The sequence below is a fragment of the Echeneis naucrates genome, chromosome 22 (assembly GCF_900963305.1).
Source record: "Echeneis naucrates chromosome 22, fEcheNa1.1, whole genome shotgun sequence".
Classification (NCBI taxonomy): domain Eukaryota; kingdom Metazoa; phylum Chordata; class Actinopteri; order Carangiformes; family Echeneidae; genus Echeneis; species Echeneis naucrates.
This window is the reverse complement of record NC_042532.1, coordinates 11925840-11953527: the sequence shown is the minus strand read 5'-3', so window position 1 is coordinate 11953527 and position 27688 is coordinate 11925840. Positions and strand designations below refer to the sequence as shown.

Below are 27688 nucleotides of genomic sequence, written 5' to 3'. Positions count from 1 at the left end.
TAAACAACAGTTTTTCCCTAACCATGAGACAATAAAGGCTCATATGTTTCTGCGCGCTGCACAGTTGTTCTGCAAACCTACACACTGAGATGGCCAATTACATGCATTCCCATCAATACGATTATATAATATTTAATATTATTACTAAACGTTACGGTCACATCCATATTTTTAAGATCTCATCATCATGATGATTTTAAACTATTACTAACTCAGTAAAAAAAAACGACGTTAGCAGAAGCTAGATATCCTGAAGCTCTGTGTAAGATATTTCTGTTTACATTTGTTACATTTTATATTAAATTATTAATCAGTAAACGCCCCCCCGAAAAAAAAAAAAGAGAGAGAGAGAGAAAGAAAGTGCAAGTCAATCGATGAGAGAGGCACGTGAAGTCACGACAGCGTGATTCGACACGCCGGAGCGGTACTTTCCGAGGGGAAGTGAAGGCAGCAGCAGTCTCCGGGATCCTGGGTGTGTGCAGTCAGTCCGGCTCAGACTGAGAGAAAACAGCAGAACCTCCCAACCCCAGTCCAGCTGTGCCTGTCATCTGTCACCTTGTTTGAAAACTTCTCCTCTTCCCCCAACCGGACGGGCCGAGAATGGGAAACTATCCGAGCTAGTTTCCGAAGAGGACACACGTTGAGGAGGAGGAGGGGGGACTGAGCTAAAAACTACCAGGTTAGTTAGCTCAGCACACAAGCGTCTGGCTGCCACCTTTATTCACAGTTTCAGCCAGTTGATTCGTCTCTTGGCGGACTAACCGTCTCCTGCCACCGCTAGCTAACCTGTTGGACGTTTATCGGCGGTTATAAACCAGTTCAGCCATTAAAACGCCGACCAGCCGTGTTAGCCAGCTAGCGTCCGTCTCCCAGCTGCATGCCATCGGTTAGCTCCGTAGTCTGTCACTGCCGAGCTAGCCCACCGCCGTTAGCCCCGGAGGTTAGCAGCGGGGTGTCAGCGGGCAGTGTTTGGCTGATGCTGGCTCACTTTCACTGTAATATCACGTCTGTACACAACAACAGGCCAACCACGAAGGGGGGGGGGTCGGCACCGCAGACAGATAGCTGAAAGCGCCACCCCCGTCTATGTTTGACTAACGTAGGACAAACCCAGTCAACTTCAGCGTTTCCCTCCTTGCTCCGGGGCGGCTGTTTTTCAGGTTGTTTCCTGCTGTCTCCCGTTCTCCAGCTGGTCGAGCCTCGAGTCGAGCCGTTCACCGCCACAGACGGACCAGGAACACGGTGGAGATGCAGACCTTTCTCAAAGGCCGGAGAGTGGGCTACTGGCTCAGCGAGAAGAAGATGAAGAAGCTGAATTTTCAGGCCTTTGCTGAATTGTGCAGGTATGTGGCCTCAATGCCAACTGAATCCAGGTTTAGTGCACCTCACAACAAAAGAGCTTTGCATGAATTCACACATCAGGGTCTGCCGCATTAACTATTAATGCCACGTTGGTTAAAGAGGTGTATTGCCGGACAGTGCAGTTCCTCTTAACTACGGGGACAAACAGGTCTGATGGTGAGCCCTTCTCCTCTCAAAGGAAACATCCCCTTTTCTCTCTTGACTTGAACTTTCTCTTTTTGGTTGACACAACATCATCTGTGACCTGCCTGCTTATTTCTGTTAGTCACCTGAGGCTCTAAGTAAGATTAAGTTAAAAGGCCTTTTCTTGCTCTGTCTGTTTTAATCGCTTCGGTTCTTAGGCATTTTGGAAACCAAATATATAATGTATAAAAACATCAACTGGAGAAAGATCCAAGCCCTCAAGTCGACTTTATTTTCATGTAGCAGCTTTTGTTTGTTATGTCTCGAGTTACTACTTGTTGGGGCATGGTGCGTGGAGGGAATGTGTACTGGTTGGGCTGTTGATAGCGGCCTAAGGTGCATTTGTATGTATGTGTAAGACAAGCAACTCAAGCAGGTGTCTTTATATAGAAAATTGTCTTAGTATAAAGAGTATAAATTTTAAGGCAGTTGGGTGCGGACCAAAAACATTTTTATCTGCTATTCCTAACATATCTAAACCAGAGGATGTGTTTTTAATCCTTGAATTTAATCTGATACCAACACTGTATTTTAAATTCACTGTCACGAGAAAAGTGCAGCAGTCTCTCTTTTTGAGAAGAGAGTTGTTTGTTTTGTCCAAATGCATAAACATAGCATGAGTTTATCCAAGGGTGTATTGCACACTGCTAACTGTAGCAATATTTCTTCTAATTCTCAAACTTAGAAGGGGATGGCTGTATAGGAGTTGTAGTATGTTATCTTAGAGCTTATCCATCTCCAGTTGAGTAAGATGTTATATAATTTGTTGTAAAGTAGAGCGTGGATGGATTGTTTTAGGGAAGGGCTCCTTTCAAGGTGTAGCGGCAGACTCATCATCTCCTATTGCAAAACTGCCTTGCCGCCTATATTGTAGGAAGGCTGCATTTACCCTGAAAATGAAAAGAAAAAACACTTCAGTGTCTTCAATCATTCGATCTGGCCAGAATCTTGTATGTTTACAGTGTCTTTACTAGAAGACAACGGCTTTGAAGGATTTTCACCTTTTCCAAGGTTCACTCCCCCACAAAGCAACCTGATTGAGCCAGTGCAGATTACGACACTGTAATCCACAAAACATTTTTAATCCCATCATAAACCTCCAAATAAAACCCCCACCCCTCTCATCACTGGATCGTGCCCCCCCACCCCCTTCTTACCTCAGAGCTGGACCAATGAATGTGAATGGTGGGGCCTGAAGAAGTAGTGTTTGTAACAGGAGATCAAAAAGATCAGCCCCTCTATAAGAACACCAAACAATTTATTTAAATAGAAAACAGCTACAAAATTACAAGCACATCAGGCTTTGATCACTGTTTGCCTAATTATTATCTAATCCCTCACTGAAAATTTTCTTCTAGTTCTCCTTTTGCTAACGTACTGGGGTTTTTTTTCTCCTTCGCAAATGGCACAACACTCCAAAAGTGTGTCATTTATCTGTAAGTTTTGGTGCTTGCTGGTTTTCATTAGTGCTACCTCATACCAAACCTTTAGGCAGGTCTTATTTATTACAGAGAGGCTTCATTGGCAATATCACACTCTTTGAATTTAATTTCATGCACTTTGATTTTATCTTTTGGGTAGATATTGGTAGGTTTTAGACCTCAGGCTGTGTTATTAGAGCTGATCAGCATGTAAGTGTTGTACTCTAATGGTGATCAGGTTTTCTCTCTCATCATGTAGCATGCAGCTGACGCTTTGAGTGCTACACTGTGGAGTATGCCCTGTCTCATGCAGCTGGACTTTAAGGGGGTCCTGCTGGTCAAAAGCCACTTTGGTTTATGTTTGTGTTCGATTAAACTTGCACATCAATCAAAAGGCTTGCTACTAACAACTGACAAATACCTTATTTAGAAAGATTTGATGTCCTTGTCTTGGGCGTCATAGAGTAGTATGAAAATATTGTGACTTCAAACTTGTCAAGGCAGGACTTCTCTCTAGGACAACAAGTCTGATGAGATTACCTTGAGATAAACCTACTTTTTGCCTGCATGTATTCTTTCATCCAAATGATACACTTTGGCACAAACAGTGTTTAAAGGCTGATAATTTAAAAGCTCTGTTGAGTATCACTCTAAAATCTTTAACGTGTAAATGAAAAATTGTGTAAAATGTTTTTAAGGAACTAAGGCAAACAAATTAATAGTGCAAACAGGTAAATCCACTCCACCTGATTCACCTGCTTTACCTGTCTGTCTTCAAAAGCAATTGGTACATTTTCAGTGTCTTGTATTGATAATCAGTCAATATTAAATGGTGTTTAAAAAAAAGTTTTCTTTTTTTCTTTTTCTTTTTTAAATAGCCGCATGTCCTTGTGTGTCAAGGTAATGCAAAAAGTTCTGAACTGCTTCCCTGTTGGTTCCTCTCCTTCTGCCTTTCATTCTGCTTTCCATGTAACAATATAGGAGAGCAAGCGATCTCCATATCTGATATGAGACAAAACTAAAGGCCCCATTTACACAACATGAATCACACCAGCTGCAGTATTAGATATCCACATTGTTGTGACTTAGTGAATGGCTGCACTGCTGTTACCATGGGGCTGTAACCTCAAAAACAACTGGCCTGGACGGCCTGAGTTGGTGGTACTGCCAGACTGATTCAGCCCTCATTCTAAGTTCCCCCATGCAAAAGTTGACAATTTATGTTTTGTTTTGTTTTGTTTTGTTTTTTTAATCCCAAAATTCTTCGGCAAAATTTTGGCATTGAGCTAGAGGGGACACTTGACAAGCTAGCTCCGACACAAACCGGTTTGAGAGGTTTGGAGCAGTAAAAATGCTTCAGTAGGTTTAAACATTTTTGCCAGATTTTCAGAATTGTTTTCTTTCAATGGAGTAGAAGTAGAACAGAGATGTCCGAAGAGAAGAGGTTGCTGATGTGAACAGTGAAGTGGTGTACCATGTTATGATAGTCACCTCCACCACCAACTCCACTCCTGCAGAGATCTGCTGGTTGCTAAGCAACAATTTTTATCCATAGATGAGTATTTCTGTGCCATTTCTGAAAGAAGTATCTTCCCCAGCTCTGGAGAGCAATTTGGAATCTTGGCTGGAATATCTTATTTTTCTGTTCTGTTATCAAGTACTAATTTAAACTCATTTACCATCATTTTTGACACACAGAAGCAGACAGGTCTACGTGTCACTAGCTGATGCCTTTATATACGGTGCTGTGAAAAAGTATTTGCCCCCTTACCGATTTCTTACTATTTATATATGCTATTTCAGATCAAGCTAAATTAAATATAAGTTTATAAGATAACTCACAAGTAAACACAAGATGCAGTTTTAAGCACCAATTTTATTTATTAAAGGAATAAAAGCCATCTGAACCTACATGGCCCATGTGAAAAAGTAATTGCCCCCTAAACCTAATAACTGGTTGAACCACCCTCAGCAGCAACTGCAGTCACTGTTCGTAATAACTGGCAATGAGTCTTTCACATCACTGTGGAAGAATTTTGGCCCACTCTTCTTTGTAGAATTGTTTTAAATCAACCACATTGGAGGGTTTCCGAGCATGAACCGCCTTTTTAAGGTCATGCCACAGAATCTCAATTGGGTTCGGGTCTGGACTTCGACTAGACCACTCCAAAACCCTCATTTTGTTTTTTTTAAGCCATTCAGAAGTGGACTTGCTGGTGTGCTTTGGATCATTGTCCTGCCGCAGAGCCCAAATGTGCTTCAGCTTGAGGTCACAAACTGATGGCCGGACATTCTCCTTCAGGATTTGTTGTTTAGAGAGCAGAGTTCATGGTTCCTTCAATCACAGCAAGTCATCCAGGTCCTGAAGCAGCAAAGCAGCCCGAAGCCATGACACTACCACCACCATGTTTCACTGTTGGCATGATGTTCTTTTTATCAAATGCTGTGTTCATTTTACATCAGATGTAACTGGATGCTCTTCTTCCAAGTTCAACTTTTGTTTCATCAGTCCACAGAATATTTTCCCAAAAGCTTTGGGGATCATCAAGATGTTGTTTGCACAAGTGAGACGAGCCTTTATGTTCTTTTTTTGTCAGTAGTGGATGCCATGCATGCCATTTTTGGCTAGTGTCTTTCTTATGTTTGAGTCATGAACACCAATCTTTACAAGTGAGGCCTGCAGTTGTTTAGGTGTTGTTCTGGGTTCCTTTGTGACCTCTTGGATCATCGTCGCTGTGCTCTTGGAGTAATTTTCACCACTGTACCATGCTTTCTCCACTTGTGTATAATGGCTCTCACAGTGGGTCGCTGGAGTTCCAAAGATTTAGAAATGGCTTTGTAACCTTTTCCAGACTGAGAGATGTCAATTACTTTTCTTCTTATCTACTCCTGAATTTCTTTGGATTGCAGCATATGTCTTGGGTTCAATATGGCCTACTTCACCTTATCAGACAGATTCTATTTAAGTGATCTCTTCATTTGAAAGGTCTGGCAGCAATCAGGCCTGGGTGTGGCTATGAAATTGAACTCAGCTTTCCACAATAATATGATCAGTTATCTCATCATTTAACAAGGGGGGCAATTACTTTTTCACGCAGGGTCATGTAGGTTTCGGTAATATTTTTCTCTTAACAAATAAAATCATCACAGAAAAACTGCATTTTATGTTTACTTGGGTTGTCTTTGTTTAATATTGAAATTAGTTTAATCTGAAACAGTTGAATGTGAAACACATGCAAAAAGTAAGAATTCAGGAAGGGAGCGAATACTTTTTTACAGCACTGTATCTGTGCATTCACATTCAAGAGCTCTGTGAGTTTTTTAATTTCTTTCATAAAGAGGAACTATTAGGACATGTACAGAAAGAGTAAAAATAACTATTGCATTATTGAGAAGAAATACAGTGACGGTAACTAATGAAATACATGTTTTACATCACTTACATTACATACATAGCCATTATTAGCTTGCAAATGAAATGTGTATTACATTACTTAGTTGTGGTTTGGATTGCTTACCTTTGAGTCCCCTGCCTCATTCAAGTCTTTCCCTGCAAGAGAAACATGTTCATTGACAATAAATAACATCAAGATACCTTTACAATACATGTACTGTAACTCATATCTTACTTCTTAAGTTCTTTTACTGAAGGGATTTATTTCAGTCAATTAATGAGTGTTATTTTTGTTTTTCAGGAAAAGGGGAATAGAAGTTGTTCAGGTAAGTGAAAAATATGTTTTGCCTAATTGTTGCTATAATGAAATTTTTTTTTGTTTTGAAAATCTTGAATTCATATGTGTAGTAATAGTTGAAACCACCCCATTTACTCCTGTGTTTTTCTTTGAGTTTATAACCGATAGTTGCTTCAGTCTGCAAACATCATCCATCACAGTCTACGAGACCAGACTATTTTATTGTTCAGCTGTGATGCAATACAGCTTATCCCAACATGATATTTCAACACCTGGCCTCTGTTAACTCTGTTGGACGTCAAAGGATTGTACTAGGGGTTGTGGCTTGTTGTGTGTGTGTCTGAATAGCTTGGCTGTAGAAGACATCATACTGTGGTGTCAGTTGTGCGCCAAGGGCAATATTTTTTAAGAATAGAAAATTTCATGTACTGAATCAGCTATATCTACTTGTATTCACAGTTACTTTATTGTGAATGGGGCTAAAGAATGGTCTGGCTTCAGTAATGTCTGAGCTCTAGGAAATGATGGGTGCTGAGTAATGTGTGGGGAAATTGAGGGCCCCAGGGAAGTGTAGCCTGTTGTCATGAATAGATTTCCCAGTCTCCTACACTCTGTACGTAAACACGGACATAGAGAAGCATAGTAACAATTGTGACTAAATCCTTCTAGTTTAGTGCTTAGTGCTCTCTGCAGCTGAGTAGGAAATTAACCTGTTCTTTTCTCTTGTTTAATGCTGTTTTTTCTTTTTTTTTTTTTGTCCTCATGGGAGGCTGTTTTTTTTTCCTCTCACTTTGAGGTTACTATTTTTCTCTCAGTGGCCTGACGATAGAAGCACACCCAGAAAGAGCCTTGTCCTGGGAATAGTCCCAAAGTAAGCAGGGCTTTGTTTCCCACTGTGCATTCAGCCCCTCCTGGGACAGAGCAAATCCTCCCAGATCCTCAGATAGGAGTAGCCAAGGACTTGAGCAGCCCTGCAGAATTCCCGTTCTTTCCTTTATCTGGACTACCTGTCGTCTACAATGTTTGTTTGTTTTTATTATTGCTGCAATTCAGCATCAACTCTTCTATTTTTAGCTGGGCTGTCTCTGCCAATTAAGAAAGCTCAGTTTACTCAAACACTCAGAGGTGTTTTTCAGATCACCAGTCATTCTGCAGCTAGGGATGCAGCCACTGCCAGTCAGATCCTGACTGAATCGCAAGTGAAGATAATGGCAACCATTATAATGCCTTTGTTTCTCTTTATCCCCTCCTATTGTACTAGTGAACATCACAAAATTATACTTTTTTTGGCAGGCTAAAGTGTTTCTACCAATGCTGTAATTTCTAATGCCAGATTAGATATTTCAAACATACAAACTGTCACTATAAATGGCTAGTTTTATTTATTTTCTTCCGTACGTCTTTCACCAAAGAGATACTGGTTTGTTGAAGGCCCAATTCTAAATCCTAAGAAAAGCAAATAATAAAGCATAAAGCAAATAAAGCATATTTACACTGCAGGACGATGGTGCATTGTAGAGAAAAAATTTCCCTTCAAAGTAAAAAGTGATGTTTCTTTGCAAAGGGTTGAGATTGATTTTTATTTTTTCTTTTTTTTTTCTTTTTTATCTATTTGTGTTTTTGAAGCCTTGAGGCGGGTTGGGAATATTGCTAGAAGGTGGATAACAAGTGCATTTAACCTTCTCCAGAAAGCTGGAGTAGAATAAAGCTTCCATTTTATTTTAGCCAATTTAACCACCCAACCTTGTCCCTGTGGTAACAGACATGATGATCTGGGTTTTAACAACTGAATCTTGGGTACCTATTCTAGGACAAGATAAATTAATACTAGCCCTTTGTAGCTAAATAAACCATTGCTCATGTTGCTTCCAAGATAAATATGGATATCTTCACTTCAATGTTGTTTTATCACCACAGATTATCTGGATAAATATTGGTGCTGAAGTGAATTCAGTGCTGAAGCGCTTAATTTGTTAATCAACAGAAAATTAAACAAAAAAATATTCTGATAGTTAACTTGTTTTTTTAACACAAAATATTACCTGGTTTTATCCTCTTAAGTATGGATGGCTATTTTATGTTTTTTAACTGTTTGGCAGGCAAAATAAACTGTCAGTGTGTGTTTGATATTGTGAAATTGTCCTTTTTGACTATCTTCAGACATGTTATCTACCAGCAGATTGATCAAAAAACTTACTAGCATGAATAATTGTTGATTGCAGGATTTTACATAAAGTTAAAGCTTCCTTTCCACATAGTGATGGTATGGTATTTGCCACAAGAGGGTGAGTCCTCCAGAGACTTGATGTTGGTTATGACGTGACTGTGTGTGAACAGATCGTTGCTAAATCTGGCAGCTGTACAGAGTCAATGTTATATTTCCATTTATAGGGTGGGAACAAGATCTCTATTTACATGCATCAGGATGAAAATGGGGACAGTATGGCGGCATAGTGGTTAGTGCCGTTGCCCCACAATAAGAATGTCGTCGGTTTGATTCCTGGCCTTGGGTCTTTCTGTGTGGAGTTTGCATATTCTCCCCATGCCTGCATGGATTTCCACCCACCGTCCCAAAAAAAATTTATTTGGGTTGATTGGTGACTCTAATTGGCTGTGAGTGTGAGTGTGTTTGTCTCTGTCTGTCTCTGTGTGTTGGACATGTGATAGACTGGTGATCTGTCCAGGATGTACGCCACCCTTGTCCAGTGTGAACTGGGATTATCTCCAGCACCCCTGTGAACCGGAAACAGATAAGCAGTTGAATATGAATGCATGAATGAATGAATGGAAGAAAATGAAAAATACAAGGGTCTTCTTGAATTTATACAAGAGATCCTTTAGTCTCTTGCAGCTTTTTGTTCAAGGTCTTTTTTATAAGTAGCCCATTATTGAGCTCTTCTTGACTCTAATTTTCCCTCCAAGTGATTTTGCACCAGCTCATCAATACTGACTCTTTCGCCCTGAGCTCATGAGAGCCATCCTCTCAGTGCTCTGTACATTAGCCCATCTGTACCACAGAGCTGATGAGATTAGTTCACTAGGCTTAACCTTGAGAAAGCCAATATTCACCCTGAGACAGCGAACCCATCCCAGCAAATGGCCATCATTTGAGTGGGCTGTCCAACTAATTGAATTACTGTTTTTATTATATGTTAAGTGCTAAAGAATTTAAGATGTTAATTTCTACCATGCAACTGTATCTCACCCACATATTGAATTTGTGGACACTGACAAACAAGAAATTCTCTTTTGATGATATTTATTGATCCACCAGTGCATTTGATCCGAAGACAGCTGGTTGGTGGCTATTATCTAGTCACATAAACTGAGATAAAGCAAAAGATCAGAAATACATGCAACACGTCATCACAAGTTTTTGAGTTATTAAAATAAAGCCAAAAAATGTGCTTTGCAAAGTATTTTAGCATATGAAAGTATCTTTCACATCAGCTGATTTACTAAATTCACAAAAATATATTTTTGAGCAGATGTTTAGTGTGGGGATGATGATGAATGAGAAATTCATCAGTTTGCACAACTTCATTCTTGCTTTGAATTGAATTGTTGTCCCATAAGCTTCCAATACACTACATATTCAACAGGTGAAACATTTTATTACTCTGAGGAGGCGGTCAGTAGCCTCATGAGTTTGCGGTTTGTAACCTCATTTGGTTTTTGGCAGGAGATTCACTTCGTGTTGATCTCTTCTCATGTTTCGTCTTTTTTCCTCATGTGAGGTGTGGCCAGCAGCCATAGGCCCTGTCAGAGACATACAGTATGTTTCTCTTACACTATGGTGTTAAGTGCTACACAGCATACCAAATAAATCATTCATCACATCTGTCTACAGTCTACCCACTGTCTTGCTCTGATCAAGCCTGACACCAAAGCAAAACCCAGGTGAGATTTGACCCAGTTTAGGGCAACTGGAGAGAGACATCTAAAGGGTAAAGCAGATGCTCAGAGACAAATAACTGCTCTCCAAACTGCGGTTTGCACAGTTTATGTACAGTTTAGGAATGATGTTGAAAACTGAAATGCACTATGAGCTTTGTCCTTCCATTTAACTCAAAATCACTGTTCTTAGATTTCCCAGGGGTATACAGTGGTCCCACTGCGACACTACATCAAAGCTGAAGATATATTCACCCTGACCTGCCCTCTCCCGCCACAATCCAGCATGTTTTCTGTGCTGTCCGTCACTACCACGGCCTACTGCAAACATTCAGTCCCATGGGGACCGACAAAGACGTCAACTGACATTTCTGCTTTTTGCATTTAGCAGGACATTCGTGACTTTACTCTTGGGTTTTTGGATGCACTCTAAAGCAGGGTCACTCTGTCTGCACACAGGGAGAGGATAGCTTCATCCTCTGCAATGTGTTTTTCGCCAAGGGGTGTTGACCCCCATGATGTATAAGCCAGTTTTTGTTGAAGGCCAGGCTGTGGATGGGCCCTCTGTTGTGTAAGCGGGAGATTAAAAGCTGCGCCTCAGTAGAGTACAGGCAAATCCCCATCTACTCGGCCCTGTTGCACTGACACTGCTAGCTAGACAGAAAACATCAGCAACCACCTCATTCTTTGGGGGGCCTCACGGCCTGCTGGCACTGCCGCTCAAACAGCCAGTGTTTAAGACACAGTAATCATTTATCCACAGGTGACAGCACATTTTCTGAGTGTTAACTTACCAACATAGTGCTATTGAGATCATAGCAACATGTTTGTGTTTTAAGCATCCTGACATATGCTCATACCTCTGTGACTCTCAACAACACAAGTGCTGGTGAACCAGCTGGACAGCTTTTGTATCTTTTTCATTGCTCCAGTATATAAAAGCTGCACCAACCACTCTCCTACACATAGCTTCTTTCAAATGGATTTCCATCAACTTATTTTTTGCAATATACAGTATATCAATATTGGTGAATTTAAGTTACATAAATAAAAGATATAGATGGGCATAGATATAGGTTTGGTTTAGAGTTTAGGGTTGTTTTTTTTTGTTGTTGTTTTTTTAGTTGAGTACCCCCTAAACATTAGTACTCAGCTGAAAAAATAATTTAAAGGGGATATGTCACTGAAAAAATGGTGAGAACCTCTGCACTATACTACCCAGCACTAACTCTCCATGTTCTATTCTAACAGACTGTTGTCACTGGATGCTTTTGGCCTCACTACTCATGTTGGCATGTTACTGTGAGCTGCAGGACAAATGGAGCATGGAAGAGAATGAGACTCAGCTGCATTAAAATGGGCAGGAAGAAATGCTCTGCTGATGTTGCATAATAAGCTATTTAGGGAATACAGCTTGACATGAATGCTACAGAATATGTTGACATTTCTTGGCATACTGCACACACACTGATGCATTGGATGTGGCCGCATATCATATACTTTGTCAGTCAAAACTGTGTCTTGCTGACTTCAGTTAAAGCAAAACTGGAATTCTTTTGTTTAACTTTTAGTTTGTGTGGGGAAATCTAATGTTTACCAGATTGATCGTTGATAGATGGCTTTTAAGGACAGGATCTGGCATACTTAATAATTTGTCCACAATCTCACTCATTGTAGAATCATTAACCAGAAAATAGCTGTTCTGTCTGAAGGCAAACTTAAATCAAGAGAAACTCTGTTTTACAGTTCTTGCATTGATCCACACGCATGTGACTAAAGTGTATTCACTCTCTGTTTGTGTATTGTTTGGACAGCATAAAGGACAGTGGGGTTCTGGCTGGCTCTGGCTTATTTGCACAGGTGTTCCTGAATTGTCTTTTGTCTGTAATAATCAGATGATCCTTATCTGCTGATTCGCTAATGAGCTAGTGTACAGCTGCATTATGCAACAGCAGCTCTGCAACCAGTTTTCAGTGCAATGCTCAATTTGGTTTCATTTGAACTGTCCAATATTTTACCTTCCTGTATTGAAAGAGCCTTGATGTGCTGTAAAATTATTAGTCGCAGGCTTAGCCTTACTAAAATAAATGAACAGTTAGCTCACTGCTCTGAAAAAACAAGCCTGAAATTGACCCAGAGATTTTAGATTATTTTGTTTCAAATTATTATACCTAGACACATGTTGAAGACTGGTCTCTGTCTCAAGCCTACTAACTCTAGATGTTGTTTTTCACACACAGACTTTACTTCCTTTGCCACAACAGCCTGGACACAATCAGTCACTATAGAGGCCTTCCCTCAACTTGACTTAATCACAAATCCACAATGGCTGCTAAAACCTATAACGTTCCCCTTACATCTTGAAGTATTCCTACATTTGGGTGTGCAAGCACTGACTCACATAAGTCTTATCAAACTTGGAGAGCTGGTTTGACTACTTCTGAAGTACTTGGCCAGTTCAGGCAGCAGTTCAGGCAGCAGTTCCGCTGCAGTGAACTTCAAACGAATGTTGATTTGGTGTGTTCTCAGAGAATGCTGAATACGCACAGCAAGCCTGAAGGGCTAACATCAAAAATAAATCCTGATGGTGTAATTGAAAACAAATACAGCCTAATATCTGGCCGTACACCAGTCACAGCTAACCAAAAAACAGAGGAGAAAATATTTTTGCTTCCTGGAGCAGAAATATGATAATGGATGGAGAGATCCATCCTCTCCATTGACAGATCTGGGTTATAAAAAAGGACAGCAGTGGCAGATTAATCATTTCCCAGAATGAATTAACATTTCCTTAACCATATCCTTCCATCATCTCTTTATTACCAACGGTCATTATAATATTATATATAATATTATATAAGGGTACGATGAAATGCAATTGAAATGTCAAATTAGTGTGACTTCTTTAATTTCCTGTGTATCCTGTGGATACCCTCCCCCTATGTACACCCTATGCATGGCCAATGTTTTGGATATCAGCATCTGTCAAGCTCGTATATATGGTAATTGGAGGTGTTTGTAAATTCAAGACTCCGTCACCAGTCAGCACTGCCTCCTATTTTGGCTGCCCAGTCAGTGAACTACTGCTACTACTACTGTACGAGCAATATTGTAGCAATCCAACACGTATGATGAACTTTGTCGTTTCAGCTTGCAAATAAAATTAATGGTTGAATTATTTTTCTTTTACCTACTGTTACCCGTCACACCAGATTGAACAGTAAATTCTATGGTTTTGTTGAACAACTGTAGGCAATGCACTTTTGCAGGCAGTTTTAGAGACTATAGAGAAAACTGGAGCTTGAACAGAATTATTTATTTATTGTGAGGGGATGGTGAAGTGAAACTGTAAAATTTCATTCACAAAAAAATCTAATCTATATGGAAAGCATGCACCTTTGAATTACAACTATGAACTACCACAGTTCTTTTTCAACACAGTAAGTCACAAAAGGCAGGTTTCATTCAGAAATGCCCCTATTTCAAATTATCAGCCTTTATCAAAATTTCATGGATGTTTGCTGAGGCATAACATTTTAAAATGTGGTAAATAAAACCCGAAGGTAAAATGGCTCTATTTATGCCATAATTCTTGACCCAAGTTTATTCTTTTCTCTCTCCATAGCTGGATCTCAGCCAGCCCCTGGAGGAGCAGGGTCCCCTGGATGTCATCATCCACAAACTGACTGACCTCATCCTGGAGGCCGATCAGAATGATTCACAGGCCGTGCTGCTCGTTCAAAGAGTACAGGTACGAATTCAAAATTAATTCAAAAACATAATCAACTGAAGATGTGTGATATCAATGGGAGGCATTATTTCCATGTCTTTGGAAAAACTGGGGATTGTGCACATAATTTTTGAAATCTATGAAACTGCTGCAGTCCTTGTAATTTGAAATGCACGAGTTGATTCTTGAACTTTGAACAATGCGTGTGAGAAAATTATCTCATGTACATGACTCAGTGATTATTAGGCCCATTCCACATGATATGGAAAAGATTGAGCAATCTGTTCATAAAAAAGTTTTATTATTGGCAAAAAAGGAAGAAATGTACAGTGGCTTTGTTTAAAGGACAGTTTTTCCACTGCTTAAGGCAGTAAACATTTATGGGTTGGGTTTTACAATTGCCATTAACATCTCAGCTGAAAGAATCAGGTGGAGTATATTCAGGGTATCAAAGCAAAAGGACAAAGATCCCTGACTCAGTTACATTAAAGATATTATGGCACCACATGCTATACGTTCTCACAGAGTTTTTCTCATGAAGTGACAAACATATCACATGGACAGCAGGTCACAGCGCCAAAATGTGGCACTGTGCACACACTTCAGATGTGTTTATGTGTTATTCGAACAGTGCTATGGATAGTGTTAAGATTAACTTCCTTCCAGCAGCAGTTTCTCTTTCTCTGACTGACTCTGAGTAATCCTGATCAGCATCACACATTTCTGTCAACATGTTCCTCACTGCTCAATTAGGAAGAACAAACATGATGTCAGCATGAAGCAATAACTTAAACAGCAGAACTTGGTGGATATCAACACATGGCAGCAGTTTTACACTTTTATGGTAGACTGCCCTTGGGTCATTTTGAAAGAAACGCACACACCTTTTTTGTAAAGCACTGTGACAAAAATATCAGATAAACAGGGTAAAGTACAGATCCACCACCCACCTTCCAAAGAAGGCAGCAATAATTATTACATACATTTCTGTACATTCAAGTTTTTTGTCCATCAAGTACAAACTGATATGCATGTGAATGATTTTCACAGTAGTTGTTACAAAAGCACCAGTGTTTTTACAGCTCCATAGACTTAAGTCACAGAAAAGACAGAATGTGTGCCAGGTTTAGCTTGGCAGCCATCCATAAACAGCATCATAAATAATGACCATTAGAGGTGACCTTTGACCTTTACATCCACAGCCTCACCCAACAAAAGCACAAAGAGAGACTCACAAAGGGCTGACATTATTATTTAGATGCCAGACATTTGGTCTCAAGCAGGAGCATTTGCTGCTTTTCTCAGTTCATATCTGTTTTCAGAATGAATTGAAGGAAACTTGGTCTAATGTTTATTTGTACTATATTAAAAATTTAAAGACCAAAAATTAAGTGGAGTATCAAGTAACATTATTCAACAGTGATCAATAAATGAATATGAAGACCATCAGTGTGAATTAAAATAGACACGATGGTTTAAAATAATAACTTTTCCTCTTCATCTCATCTTTCAGGTCACTTATGTATATATAGAGTTATAAGGTTACCTCTTATTTTTCCAGTTTTCCAAATCTAATTAGGTTAACAAAGTTCACCTCCTTCTTTTCTCCTTCCCTCTTGTAGCTTTTTTTTGCAACCTCCCCAGAGGCTCAAATGCCCAGTACCCAAACTGCTGGCTTTCCTTAGTGCAGAGGAACAGTGGTTCACAAGGTTATCATTTAGTCAAGCCACTAGCAAAAGCAGGTAAACGCAGTTGAAAGGAAATCAAAATTGTGCTTTTGTTTGTGTCCTCTTCTTTTCTTTTTTTTCTAATGAAGGCACTAAATTATATTGTTGACCTTTGTGTGTGTTTGTAACGTCTGACTTAACCAGTTACCTGTCATAAATTAAATGGAAATGTTTAACTTTATTTATTGCATTAGGAAGGTTAAATCGTACTCATAAGCACATTAACAATTGGAAACACTCATGGAGGTGGCCTTTTGTTTGACCTTGCTGCAAAAAGTTAAGATTGTTAGAAACATAAAGTGTACCCATTAGGCTCCTCTGTGACTGACAGTGTTAGAGATTCAAGCTGATGTGGTAAATCACACCCATTTGGTTTTGGTTAGTGTAACTGCTAAGAATTATTTTCTGCTTCAGGTTTGATGCCAGAGGCATCAGAGACATGGCTTCTGACCAGTGGCACAGATTACATCTTCTACTGACCATATGTTTTGAGAAACAGTCTTTGCCCTATGGAAACAGATCTGCCATGAAAAATAAGCAGAAAATGTGCAGCCCTTACACCCACACCAACATATGTCTGATTCTTCTTCTCTTTTACCACCTGCTTGCCAATGTTTGTCTCTATCGCTTCCCCCTCTGTCTGTCTTTGACTGCACTTCTTTTGCTGAGATGCAAAAATTTGTAAGTGACAGTCCTTATCAGCAATGTATTCCTCTAAACTCCTGGGAGATTTGTTTGGATTTATTTTTTGGCGGCAGTGTGTGACTTACGTAACTGTTCAACTGGCTTTGATCAAGAGTTGCGGGCTAGATCCCGCCAAATCGTTCAGATGGGTCTGCTATGTCAAGGCAAAGGCATTTGTTTACATGCTGTGTGCATCAGAATTTGTGTGTATATTAAAAGTCAGGTCACAATTGGGCCTTTTTTTTTCCCCACAGTATATATCTGATATTGTGGTTTCTAGAACTGTGATGTGAACAGGCAGGTTTTTTGTGTAATGTGCAGGACAGTCATCTCCACCTGACAGCATTTGTGAGGTAGTAAAAATTGCTCGGAAAGAGCGGTTAGAGGTATTATTCACAGAGCAGAGGTGGAGATGTGGAAAGTATGGAGAACTGCAGGAAGTTGTGTGGGGACAGAGCTGACAAGAGGGGAGCAAAGGAGAGAAGGGGAGTGCAGTTATGTAAAATGGAAAACCTCTGGCTGACCCAACAGCTGGCCGTGCATCACATGTAGTGATGTAACCTATACAGACCCGCTGGCATATATCTCAAGCTCTCTCTCTCACACTCACACACACACACACACACACACACACACACACACACACACAGAATGAGGCATGTTGACCCTTCAACTTGGTGTTGTAATTTGCTCATTTCACTGTTTGTTTAACATTCCTAATCTCTTTGTATGTTTTTGTGTGTGTCATATGTCACAGCAGGTGGTTTCACATCGTGTGGTTTGCCTTTTTACACATTCACTCTCTTTTGTGATTTTCACATAAGAAATAAAAAAAGTACTATATTAGATATAAAAATTTGTTTTAGTACCTCCTTTAATTTAAATGTTCGTCTCTCTATCTTTCAGGACTATATTGATGCCCACCCTGAGACCATTGTTTTGGACCCCCTTCCGGCCATTCGAACTCTACTGGACCGCTGCAAATCCTACCAGCTCATTCACAGGATAGAGAGTTGTATGCAAGGTAGACATTCACGCATTAGACATAGACGGGACATTCACATAACATGTGTCAGTCAGAATAATATTTGTGTGTGTGTGTGTGTGTGTGTGTGTGTGTGTGTGTGTGTACACACATTGAACTTGAAAGAACTAAGAGAACTTCTAAAACAGGAAGTTGTTACACCACCTAACTGTATGTAATCCTGTTGTGCTGTGGTATAAAGTGATCTACAGAGAGAGAGATGCTGCATTGTTTGCTATCACTATGTTCCCTTGAAAATAACCAGTTTAAACAACTGTTCCCTTAGGGTAGTCATTGTGTCACAAGCAGAGACGTGCACATGTATTTTGCAGTGTGACTTGGCTCCTACTTTTACTATGAATAGTCACTAGACAGTGTGTCATGGGTTCAGATCAAGTCAACACCTTCAGTGTGTACTCCTCCTCCCAATAATATTTAAAAATAGAGGTTTGGTAAATAATCAAGCAATTCTTGCTTGTGTGGACACAGCCACCTACCACATTTAATGTGTCAAATTTATTGAGAGGATGGGACTTGTGTTAACTGAAAGATCTCTGTTTCCCTTCTTCTGGAGGGGACATGTGTGTAACATATGACCGTCCTGCTGCCTCTCAGTTGAAATATTATTACGTGATGTTTCCGGGCAGATGTTTAATTCTTGCCAGCAGAGCACTATGCTGATATCCTAATTTCTCTCTTCCCTTTCATATGACAAGCGAACCTCTTGGTTTCCCTGTCTGAACCGGTTGTAATGTGGCTCTCTGAGTTTCTGACTAGTGAATCGGATCTTTAAATCAGTCCACCAACACATTATGCTATTACTGAGTGCCTGTAGTAATCAACAGGCAACTCGTTTTTGGCCAAAGGCAGAGAAATGGAGTGACGACAGGAGCACATTCCCTACCCACACTGTAAACACTTCTGTGACTCATCCACATTTCCTTTACCCCCATACATGGCAGGGAACATAAACCTTATAAGTACTTCTTCACAGAGTGTCCGTGACTCTGTGAGGGACTGCAGACTGGTGTCAGAGAAACTGATCAGAGGCATCTCAGCATGTCGGCAGTATCTGTGGTTTCTTAAAATAGAACCACAAGAAGACGTCTTTTATCCAAACAGACATGATAGCTGTTACGTAACAGAGAGTATAAACTGCATTGCTCTGTCTCTATGCGTATTTGGTTTGAAGAGGAGGATGGTTCACTTGCTGCATTTATCGGAAGCTTTCTTTTTTCTTTTTTTTCTTTTTTTTGCCTTCCCACTCTTCTTCCATTAATGCAAGAGGGGTTCTCTGCTCACACTTAGGCCTGCATACCAACCTCCTTGACAACTGTCGTCAGTTTAAACAAAAGGCATGGAGTGTAAGCCATTATAATCCTGAACCGTACCACCATGATTATCGGAGAGGGGGGGTGCCATGTTACCAAGGATGAATTTACTTCTCATGTCAGCAAAATAAAGAGTAACTATGAGAACTGGGTTAAGGTTGGAGTAAAATAAAGCCTAGTGTGACGGTGTGGAGTCTACCTTGTTTTCTTAGGCACAGGCACTTCCTCTCCTTATCAGCAGAGACCATGGAGTCCTGGAGCAGCTGCCAAGACAACCTGGTACTAAAATGCCATTCAGAGCCTGCCATGTTTCAGTCTGCGTGACTCAGAAAAGTATTCTATCGGAGAAAGCACTTCAGATGTGCTGCTGCTTTCTCTGTAAAAGTGAACATTATTTTATCACTTGAGTGGCCCCTTAGTGTTAACAGGCTTGAGTCACAGTACATTTAGATGTTCTGCTCTCTAAAATTTATATCAAAGCCAGTACAAGACTTAATGTTATACATAATAGAAATTATCCGGACAAACTGTACTAAGGGATCAGTGTCAATGATTCATAGTTTTGCTTATCAGGGCCTTAGTCTTGCTCTATTGTGAAACTTGGTTTTATATTTCCTAATGTGACCCAGGCTAGCATAAAGGCAAATTTATGCTACCGAGTGGAATTCACTGGTTCCTGTGTATACGTGAGTTTTGATATCTTGGACTGTTTTTAAAGAATCTGTCATGAAGTCAACTCTTTCAATTCTCCTGAATACAAAACCATCCCTACAAACACACATACCTTCAGCAGTATTTTGTGTATGTGGTAGACCTTGCAGTTCTTGTGGTAGCATAAGTCCACACCTCTGCAAGGACCAACAGAGCTAGTGTCCCATCCATGAAAGGGATTAATATTTAGTATTAGTTGATCCAAACATTCACCCAAGTCCAGTGAGCAAAAAGGACAGACTACATTTCCCGGTTTAGGAAAGTTTTGGATGACTGCACTTTGTCACTATCATTAAATGAAAGATATCTCATCAACTGAGTGTGGAATTTATCTTCTGTGAAAAAATACCTCTAAAATTTCTTTCCAAAGTAAATGACCAATAATTGTAAATGGAGTATTAGCCTCTTAAAACGATACAGAGAATTGTATTACACTCAGGACATAGCCATGTTTGGCGTTCAATTTAAAGTATTGAAAATACTGCATAGTGAGAGTGGATGCTTGGGTTTCTAGGAAATCAGCTCTAAATAGCATCAGGAGATTCCAGCCTTCTACCTAAACAGCAACACACTTCATCAAGCTTAATATAAGTTGGCTCTGTTGTCCTCTGAACCGACAGCCTCCCACCAGAGGAAAGATATGATCTGAATCTTTTGTGTTATGCCATGCCTGTTGAGGAATTTCACCTTAATTAATTCTGAAGGAAACCAGCCGTTACCTGTGAGTTTGGAGTTGACTTATTTGCATAATGTAATAGCATGGGCAGCCGAGGACATGCAGCAGATAAAAGGCAAAAAAAGCAGTCGAACTGGGTAATGACTTTTAAAAAGCATCTCCTCATGGAGCCCCATAAACATTGTCCCCGGCTCCACTGGGTCTGCCGCGAGCATGCACTGTTTAGACAGAGCCAGAGATTGATCCCCCTCCACCACCACCCACCCGCTGCTCCACCTCCTCATCCCAAAAACGTCAACCAAAGCCAAACAGTCACGCTATTACAAACATGGACATGCTTTTATCCACCTTTGCCTGGTCTCTTTATTTTAAATCTTTAACTTGAAAGTTCAAGTGCTTTCCCTTTGATAAGATCTTGGTCTTTTGATGATATTTGTTTGACAAAATTAAACACCCTCAGTCTTTGGGAACTCAGTGATGTAATTGGGATATTTTCCCCTGCCAGACTTTTTTCAAAAAAAGACATTATGCTGCTATTCCTGTCCTGGTAAAATAACATCAGTATGATGAGCGTAGTTGTAAGAGAGATGACTGAGACATACCACTCTTTCAGAGCCAGCACTGGAATAGACACAGCTGTACAGGAAAAGGTTATAAAGCAGGCATTTGCCTATGAGAAAGAATAAGACTATTCTCTGCTTGTCTATCACGTAATGAAAAAAAGAACCTAAAAGCCTGATCCATGCTTGATCTGTTTTGATGTGTTTCAGTGATGCTGATCCACTCTTTTAGTGAAAAAACAAAAGTGTGGGAAATTAGTTTTGTACTTAAAGGTCAAAACACACGTTTGGCTGCAGTGGAGCAAACCTTTAGGCAAGTGCCTGTTTTGTTTTGTTTTGCTTTTTTACCCCCTCCCAAGGAAGCCTAACAAGTTGGATACTTATTGGATTATTCCAGGTTATTATGACGACTAAGGTCTAAGGCTTTGGGCAACATTTCTGCTGTATATGGAGACATGGCAGCATCTCGATACCGAAGTCAGATGATCAGACAGGTCAACTCCACGAGTTAATCCAATTTATCTTACACTTTAAACTAGCTTTAAGAGGTAATACCAGTTATAAATAACCGATTCATTCTTTTTTTTTCCCCACTCTTGTTGTTTTTCTGGAAGGCTAACTTTGGCATACTTAACACATACCGTGTTTGGGGTCAAAATGGCGACTCCGCCTCATAGCACAATAGACATACCGGTTTTTCTCCTGGAAGCACAAACATGTATTCGCCTTCCCATCTTTCAGGAAACAGCCTTCCATCTGCATACATTTTTCTTATCCTGGACATTTTGGGCTCATTTGATTTCTCAATTCCTATTGTTGAAAATCGCATTGATCTGGATACACTGCAATGTAGTGGTGGGATACTGTCCCTTCGTGGGTAACATAATCTGCATGCATTGTGGGAAATGTAGTTTATGGTCAATGCACACTTTTGACTTATTTATTTTAAGACAATCAGACCTTTTAAGCTCTCGCAAGCCACATAAAATGACGTGGCAGGCCACGGGTTTGGCACATATGGTCTACATGGTACAGCCCTATTACAGTAACAGAGGTCTCTTCGTGTAAGTGCTGCCTTATCTCCCCCGACAGCCTCAGCCTGTTTTCCCTGATTTTCCAGGAATCTGCTCTATAGCTGGTAGCTCTGCCGCTGGAACTGCTGAAGCCTGTAGGGGCCCCTGTGTATAGCAAGAGCTTGATGCTCAGCACTGGAGTTAATGTAGGCAAATGAGATTCCCCTGACCTGAGCACTGGCGGGAGTGTAGAGCCCTGCCACTGCTGAGGCCCACAGAACACAAAGACTAACGTGTTTCCATTGTGTTTTTTGTCATTAGCAATTTGCCAGCTCTTGGTTTGGCCCCCTCACTGATTTCCTGTGGCGATATCTCCAACCAGCTGCCTTATCACCCCTGTGTACCGACTGTAGAGGGGAAATTACAGACAAGAGAACATTAATATAGATTTGTCCTGGGTCCTGCTACAGTAAAGTATAATAGAGCAGCAGGATGTTTGTTATTTAAAGTCTTATCGAAACTACCCAACCTGCCAGCGGAGGATGTGATGTGAAACCGTGATGTAATCAAACATGATATTAACATGCTTGACCTGCGTCATTTGGTAGATCAGTGAGAAAGAGGCTGACAGTGTGTCTTGGTGAACTGTATTTATTGAAGGTATGGCCCAGTTTACTGTGTAACTGCACCTGCTCTGTTTCCTGTGGGTGATTAATGAGCTTTCCATCACGTTGTCAAATGACGTCTATGACTCTGACATGTCCTCTGCTGGTTTGACTTGTCTGTTGTTCCTCTTGAGATTGCATGTCTTCCTTTATTTCAATATTTAACTGTGTATATGTGTGCAGTTTGGAGGAGGGGAGTTTTCTGCTTTATTTATTTGAACAGTCTTTTAACACCCTCTGGCCTCAGACTGCTTTAGATGGGCTCTGATGGCCTCAGATATGCTTGTCGTCTAAACTTGTCACAAGGATGGAATATAAATATCACTATCTGGCCCGATTAGCTCAAATAAGGTGTTATGTGCACATGTTGGAGAGTCTTTCTTTGCTGCTCTTCATGTCAAACAGCTCTTAAGCATTTTTGCACTGATTACAACAGGATGCCTAAGTTGGCTACGACTGAGAACAGGAAGAATAGCTTGAAGTGCTGCTTTTCAAGGGAAAGGCCGAAAAAAAAAAAAAAAAAAAAAAAAAAAATGAGAGAGACAGTATGAATACTTACACCAAACTCAGATTCAAACTTTATACATGGATACTACTACAGATTGTTAACTCATATTTTGTCGGGTCTTCTGCAATTTAAAGGAAATGTTTTTCAAATGTGAAAACTGAAGCTGAAGTGATTAGTGGTTCAACAGAAAATTACTTGGTTGAACAAAATATGAAGTTAATGTTACTTGAAACCATTTGAAGACATAACCATAGGCTTTGAGAAACTGTGATGGGGAATTTAAACTTTTTAAAAAAAGATTTTGCAGACAATCTGTCAGATAATTGCAAGTGGATTTGTCTTCTACAAGCCCGCACATTGAACATACTGGTCCACTTTTTCTCTTCACTCTTACAGTGGCTATTTTGTTCTTTTACTCTGCTTCTAATTAGATGAGAGGATTTGCTCTCCTCCATTCATGGTCCTGAACACTGAGTGCAGTCCAGATGTGCTGGAGCAGATCAGGAGGCAAGGACTCACATTCCCCTTCAGTGAGTATCTGTGCTTCAGTCAGATCATAGATATTTAGAGCTTATTACAGATTGTTGAGGCATCATATGTGCTGTGAAATACAAATCTGCTTTTCTTCACCTTTATTTCTTCCTCAGTTTGCAAAACACGAGTGGCTCATGGAACCAACTCCCACGAGGTAAGAGGCCACAGGGCTCAGAGGTCACTCACACCCTCTAGAGTTTGCTTTGTGTAAGCAGCAACACCCCCGTCCTGTCACAGGGTTGTCATTTAACTCAAGTCCAAACAACCAAATCAGATAAAATGCTGCACCTCATTTATCTCTGTGTGAAATCAATACTTTTGTCAGACTGGACAAATAGTCTTCATTCCTCCACATTCACCTTATTGAACCAAGTTGGATTTTAACTCAACTTTCATCTTAGAATGATGTTTCTCTGGCAACGTGGGTAGTCAGTAGGTTAGCGTGTATGTCACGTTATCGCACTATCACAGGTTCAACTCTGACTAAGGGGCCTATGCTGCATCTCTTTCCCTGCTTCCTGTTTCGCTCTCTGCAGCCTACTGTCTGAATAAAATCCGCCCAAATAACAGTAAAAAGAATGCTGTTTTTCTCCTTTACCATTTTGCTTCCTGCCCACAGATGGCCATTATCTTCAGTGAAGAAGACCTGAAGGATGTGAAGCCTCCTTGTGTGATCCAGAGCTTCATCAACCACAACGCAGTGCTCTACAAGGTGTTTGTGGTGGGAGACTCTTACACTGTGGTGGAGAGACCTTCGTTGAAGAACTTCCCTGCTGGACCAGCAGGTGAGGAGACATGAGACAGACAGGCAGGCAGAAAAAGAGAGAGGGTGGGGAAGTCCAAGGGCTGCTCACAGCCGCTTTAGGAAGACTGCACAAGTAGCAGCTCCTCCGAATAACCCAATAAAAGACCTCATAAAAATGGCTTTATAGTCCCTGTGATTGGACCTATTCACCCTTTTAAGGGGTGCAGCAGAATGCAATTGTGTTTCTCTCTGTTGGTACATGCTGTTGAAAATAAACAAGCAGCTCTATATTTTTCTCCATAAACCTGTCAGAAGGCTGCCTGAAATGTTTTAATACAGGGTTGTCCCTAGATACAAATGACTCCAGTATTTGTATATAATACAGTAGAGGCTCTCATGCAAAGCAGCCTCACCACCAGTGTCGTCGTCTGCTTTGTGTAGTGGCGCAGATAGAACAGTTGCTTTCAGCCTGGAATGCTGAGTGGTGCAGCAGAAAAGCTCTGCGCTTGTCAAACACACACAGCAACATACCACAGCTTCACATCTGCACAACGTTCACATCATTGTGCTCCACAGTCCCAGGCCATAGATTGTGTCTTGTATCCGGAGGAAAAGGTTGGATGAATCAGTGAGTGTGACGAAAAAGAGAGGTAGGGGTTAGTGTTTGGAAAGACCATAACTCATCCATCCTTCCTTCTGCTGCTTTCATCAGAGATAGACTGGTGTTTTGCTCGCTCAGCCAGGGGATGAAGAATGCCATCTGCCCAACACTTCATTACCACATCCATCAACAAGCTGAGGGGCACATTTATTTGGAATGTAATGGAATTTACTCTGCCCTTCCACTCCGCATCTCCCACCCCCGCCTACTGCTCTCACATGTTAATCATTATATTGATAAAGAAAAAATGTGGACATTTATGAAAAAAGGTTATCAGTCTCAGTGTGATTTAGGCCTACTGAGAGGTGTCAAGGCTCAAAGACATCACAACAGGCAGGCTATCACCTTCCTCTTCCTTTGCACCAGGTGTTGAAATCAATAAACACTCATGTTGCCCAATTGCGTTAAATAACGTGTTGGGCCTTGCTGCCACCTAGAGTCTCTAGTGGAAAGTACAGCCAAGTATGAAGAAGTCATGTACATCTAGTTCCTGTAAATTTCCACCTCACCTTCACCGCTTTTCTTTTTTTTTTCTTTATTTTTTTTTTTTCCAGACAGGAAAGCCATTTTCTTCAACAGCCACAATGTTTCCAAGCCAGAGTCATCCTCAGACTTGACCTCGGTACGTCCAAATGGCACCGACCATTATCCTCTGTGATTTTATAGTGCACGTTTGCTGATATACTTTTCTATATTTCTTGACCTCAGAGAGAGAACGTGGAGGGAGTTTCTCCGCCACCCAATGATGATGTCATCAGAGAGTTGTCCCGGTCCTTGCGGGAGGCGCTGGACGTGTCCCTGTTTGGCATAGATGTCATCATCAACAACCAAACAGGCCAACATGCTGTCATTGACATCAATGCATTCCCTGGTAAGAGTAGCTTCTCATTGAATTTGTTTGTATCACCTGCGTATTAAGCGTAACAGCTCCCATTTTTGAGATGTCAGCTTTTTTCTACAAACTTCTTCCAACAATAATGAAATTCTTCAAACAAATGTGTCCATCCCTCATGCAGCCAGAGAGGCCATGGTTGCTGCCTCTCCCCTCAACTCTGAACACTTAGACCCTTAAGATGTTGAGACATCTTACTATTGATTTTTCACCCCAGGCCCATAATAATTTAACTCAAGCTTTGACGGTGACAACAGGACATAAACTTAAAATGTTAGCAGAGTGTTTGAAGAGGAGACGTGCTCAGTAATTTATCAGGCTGTGTTTGATAGATTATACATATATGAGAGGAGCATGTACATAAGAAAACCCTTATAGACAGTTCAAGAGGAATTGATTAATTCCTGATTGCTTCATCTTGATTATTATATCGTGCAGTCAGTAACAGATTGTATGTTTCCAGGGTATGAGGGCGTCCCAGAGTTTTTCAGTGACCTCCTGAACCACATCAGCAGTGTGCTTCAGAGCCACAACCCTGACTTCACCCCCACCAGCGAGCATCCCAAAGGCCTGCCAGTGAGCACCACGGTACCGAATGCCGTCCCCCCAGCCCCCGGCTGCTGCAGCATGCTGGGTAAAGATGCCAGTGGCAGCCCCTGGATCGTAGAGGGCGACGGAGGCCTAAAAGGCCCACGTCAGAGACTGGGCTGCAACTCAGCCATGTCCCCCAACTTCCAGCAGCACTGTGTCTCTACAATAGCTACCAAGGCTTCCTCACAGTGACTGATCCCCTGCCCCACACTCCGTTTGACCCCTGAACAAAAAACGGATGACAATGGTGACAATAATAATGAATAATAATCATAATAATTATGATGTTAATGATGATAATATATCTAATCAAAAAACAAACCTTTTCCTATATAGTTATTGAAAATGATGGTGATTGGGTGTAAGCTTTTTTTCTCTCTGCCTTTTTGTATTTTTCGTTTTGTCTAATGAGACTTAACAGTACTGTAATGTGAACTTTTGGGAACTTTGCGCCTAATAGCTGATTTTATTTTTCTCTTTTGTGTGACTTCTCTGTATTGAAAGGGTCCAGTTGAGGTAGCTAATAAGAATGGCCAAATCAGGACTGGAGAAAGATGTGCCACTAAATGTGCAATGTATGATTCCTTTAATGTCACCCATTCTCACACACACACACACACAGGTACGCATTCATTGCAGCAGGTCGTGCCGCTGATGTGCGTTTGTGCTCTGGTCAACATCACTAACTCTTCTGCAGCAGGTGGGGTAGGAGAGGTGACCAGTGTTTGAACACTACTCTACAGATCCTGACTGGTGGTGACTGCGGCCATCCAACTGAGTCTGAACATGTATGACAAGATAGTTTGGGCTTTGTTAGAACTGAACAAAGAGGTAAGCCACTTACATTTCACAGTGCAATCACATTTACTGTCAGTGTAGGAAGGACATCCTCCGTAAATTTAGTTTTCAAAGGCTAAAAAGACAAAAAAGGTAATCTTCATTATCACCAATGACCAAGTTTTAGTTTTGTCTTTTGTTTGTCTTTGGGATTGTTGTCACATTCATGTTTGGAGGTCTTTGAGTGTTTCGGTGTACGTCCGATCCCAGATATTAGGTGTTCAACAAACAAACCACATCCTTGTTC

The 27688-nt window shown here is 40.7% G+C and overlaps 1 protein-coding gene across 2 annotated transcripts; it reads left to right on the top strand.

Moving 5' to 3' along the window:
• The first annotated feature begins 442 nt into the window (after positions 1–442).
• On the top strand, positions 443–26832 carry itpk1b (inositol-tetrakisphosphate 1-kinase b). 2 transcript variants are annotated; one of them, XM_029493984.1, is made up of 11 exons: positions 443–679; positions 1190–1343; positions 6662–6686; positions 14178–14303; positions 17600–17717; positions 23613–23711; positions 23829–23869; positions 24335–24500; positions 25676–25743; positions 25830–25992; positions 26477–26832. In XM_029493984.1, the coding sequence occupies exons 2-11, from the start codon at positions 1249–1251 to the stop codon at positions 26794–26796; spliced, it is 1221 nt and encodes a 406-aa protein (XP_029349844.1). In that variant the 5' UTR covers positions 443–679; positions 1190–1248; the 3' UTR covers positions 26797–26832. The 2 variants fall into 2 exon arrangements, with proteins under 2 accessions (XP_029349844.1, XP_029349845.1); XM_029493985.1 differs by having other exon boundaries at positions 1161–1343.
• The last annotated feature ends 856 nt before the right edge of the window (positions 26833–27688 follow it).

Bases quoted from the DNA above. Each gene is read 5' to 3' on its own strand.
- itpk1b (XM_029493984.1), top strand. From the start codon at position 1,249: ATGCAGACCTTTCTCAAAGGCCGGAGAGTGGGCTACTGGCTCAGCGAG. The intron at 23,712-23,828 runs GTGAGTATCTGT...TTTCTTCCTCAG, and splicing joins AGGACTCACATTCCCCTTCA to TTTGCAAAACACGAGTGGCT. The intron at 24,501-25,675 runs GTGAGGAGACAT...TTTTTTTTCCAG, and splicing joins CTTCCCTGCTGGACCAGCAG to ACAGGAAAGCCATTTTCTTC.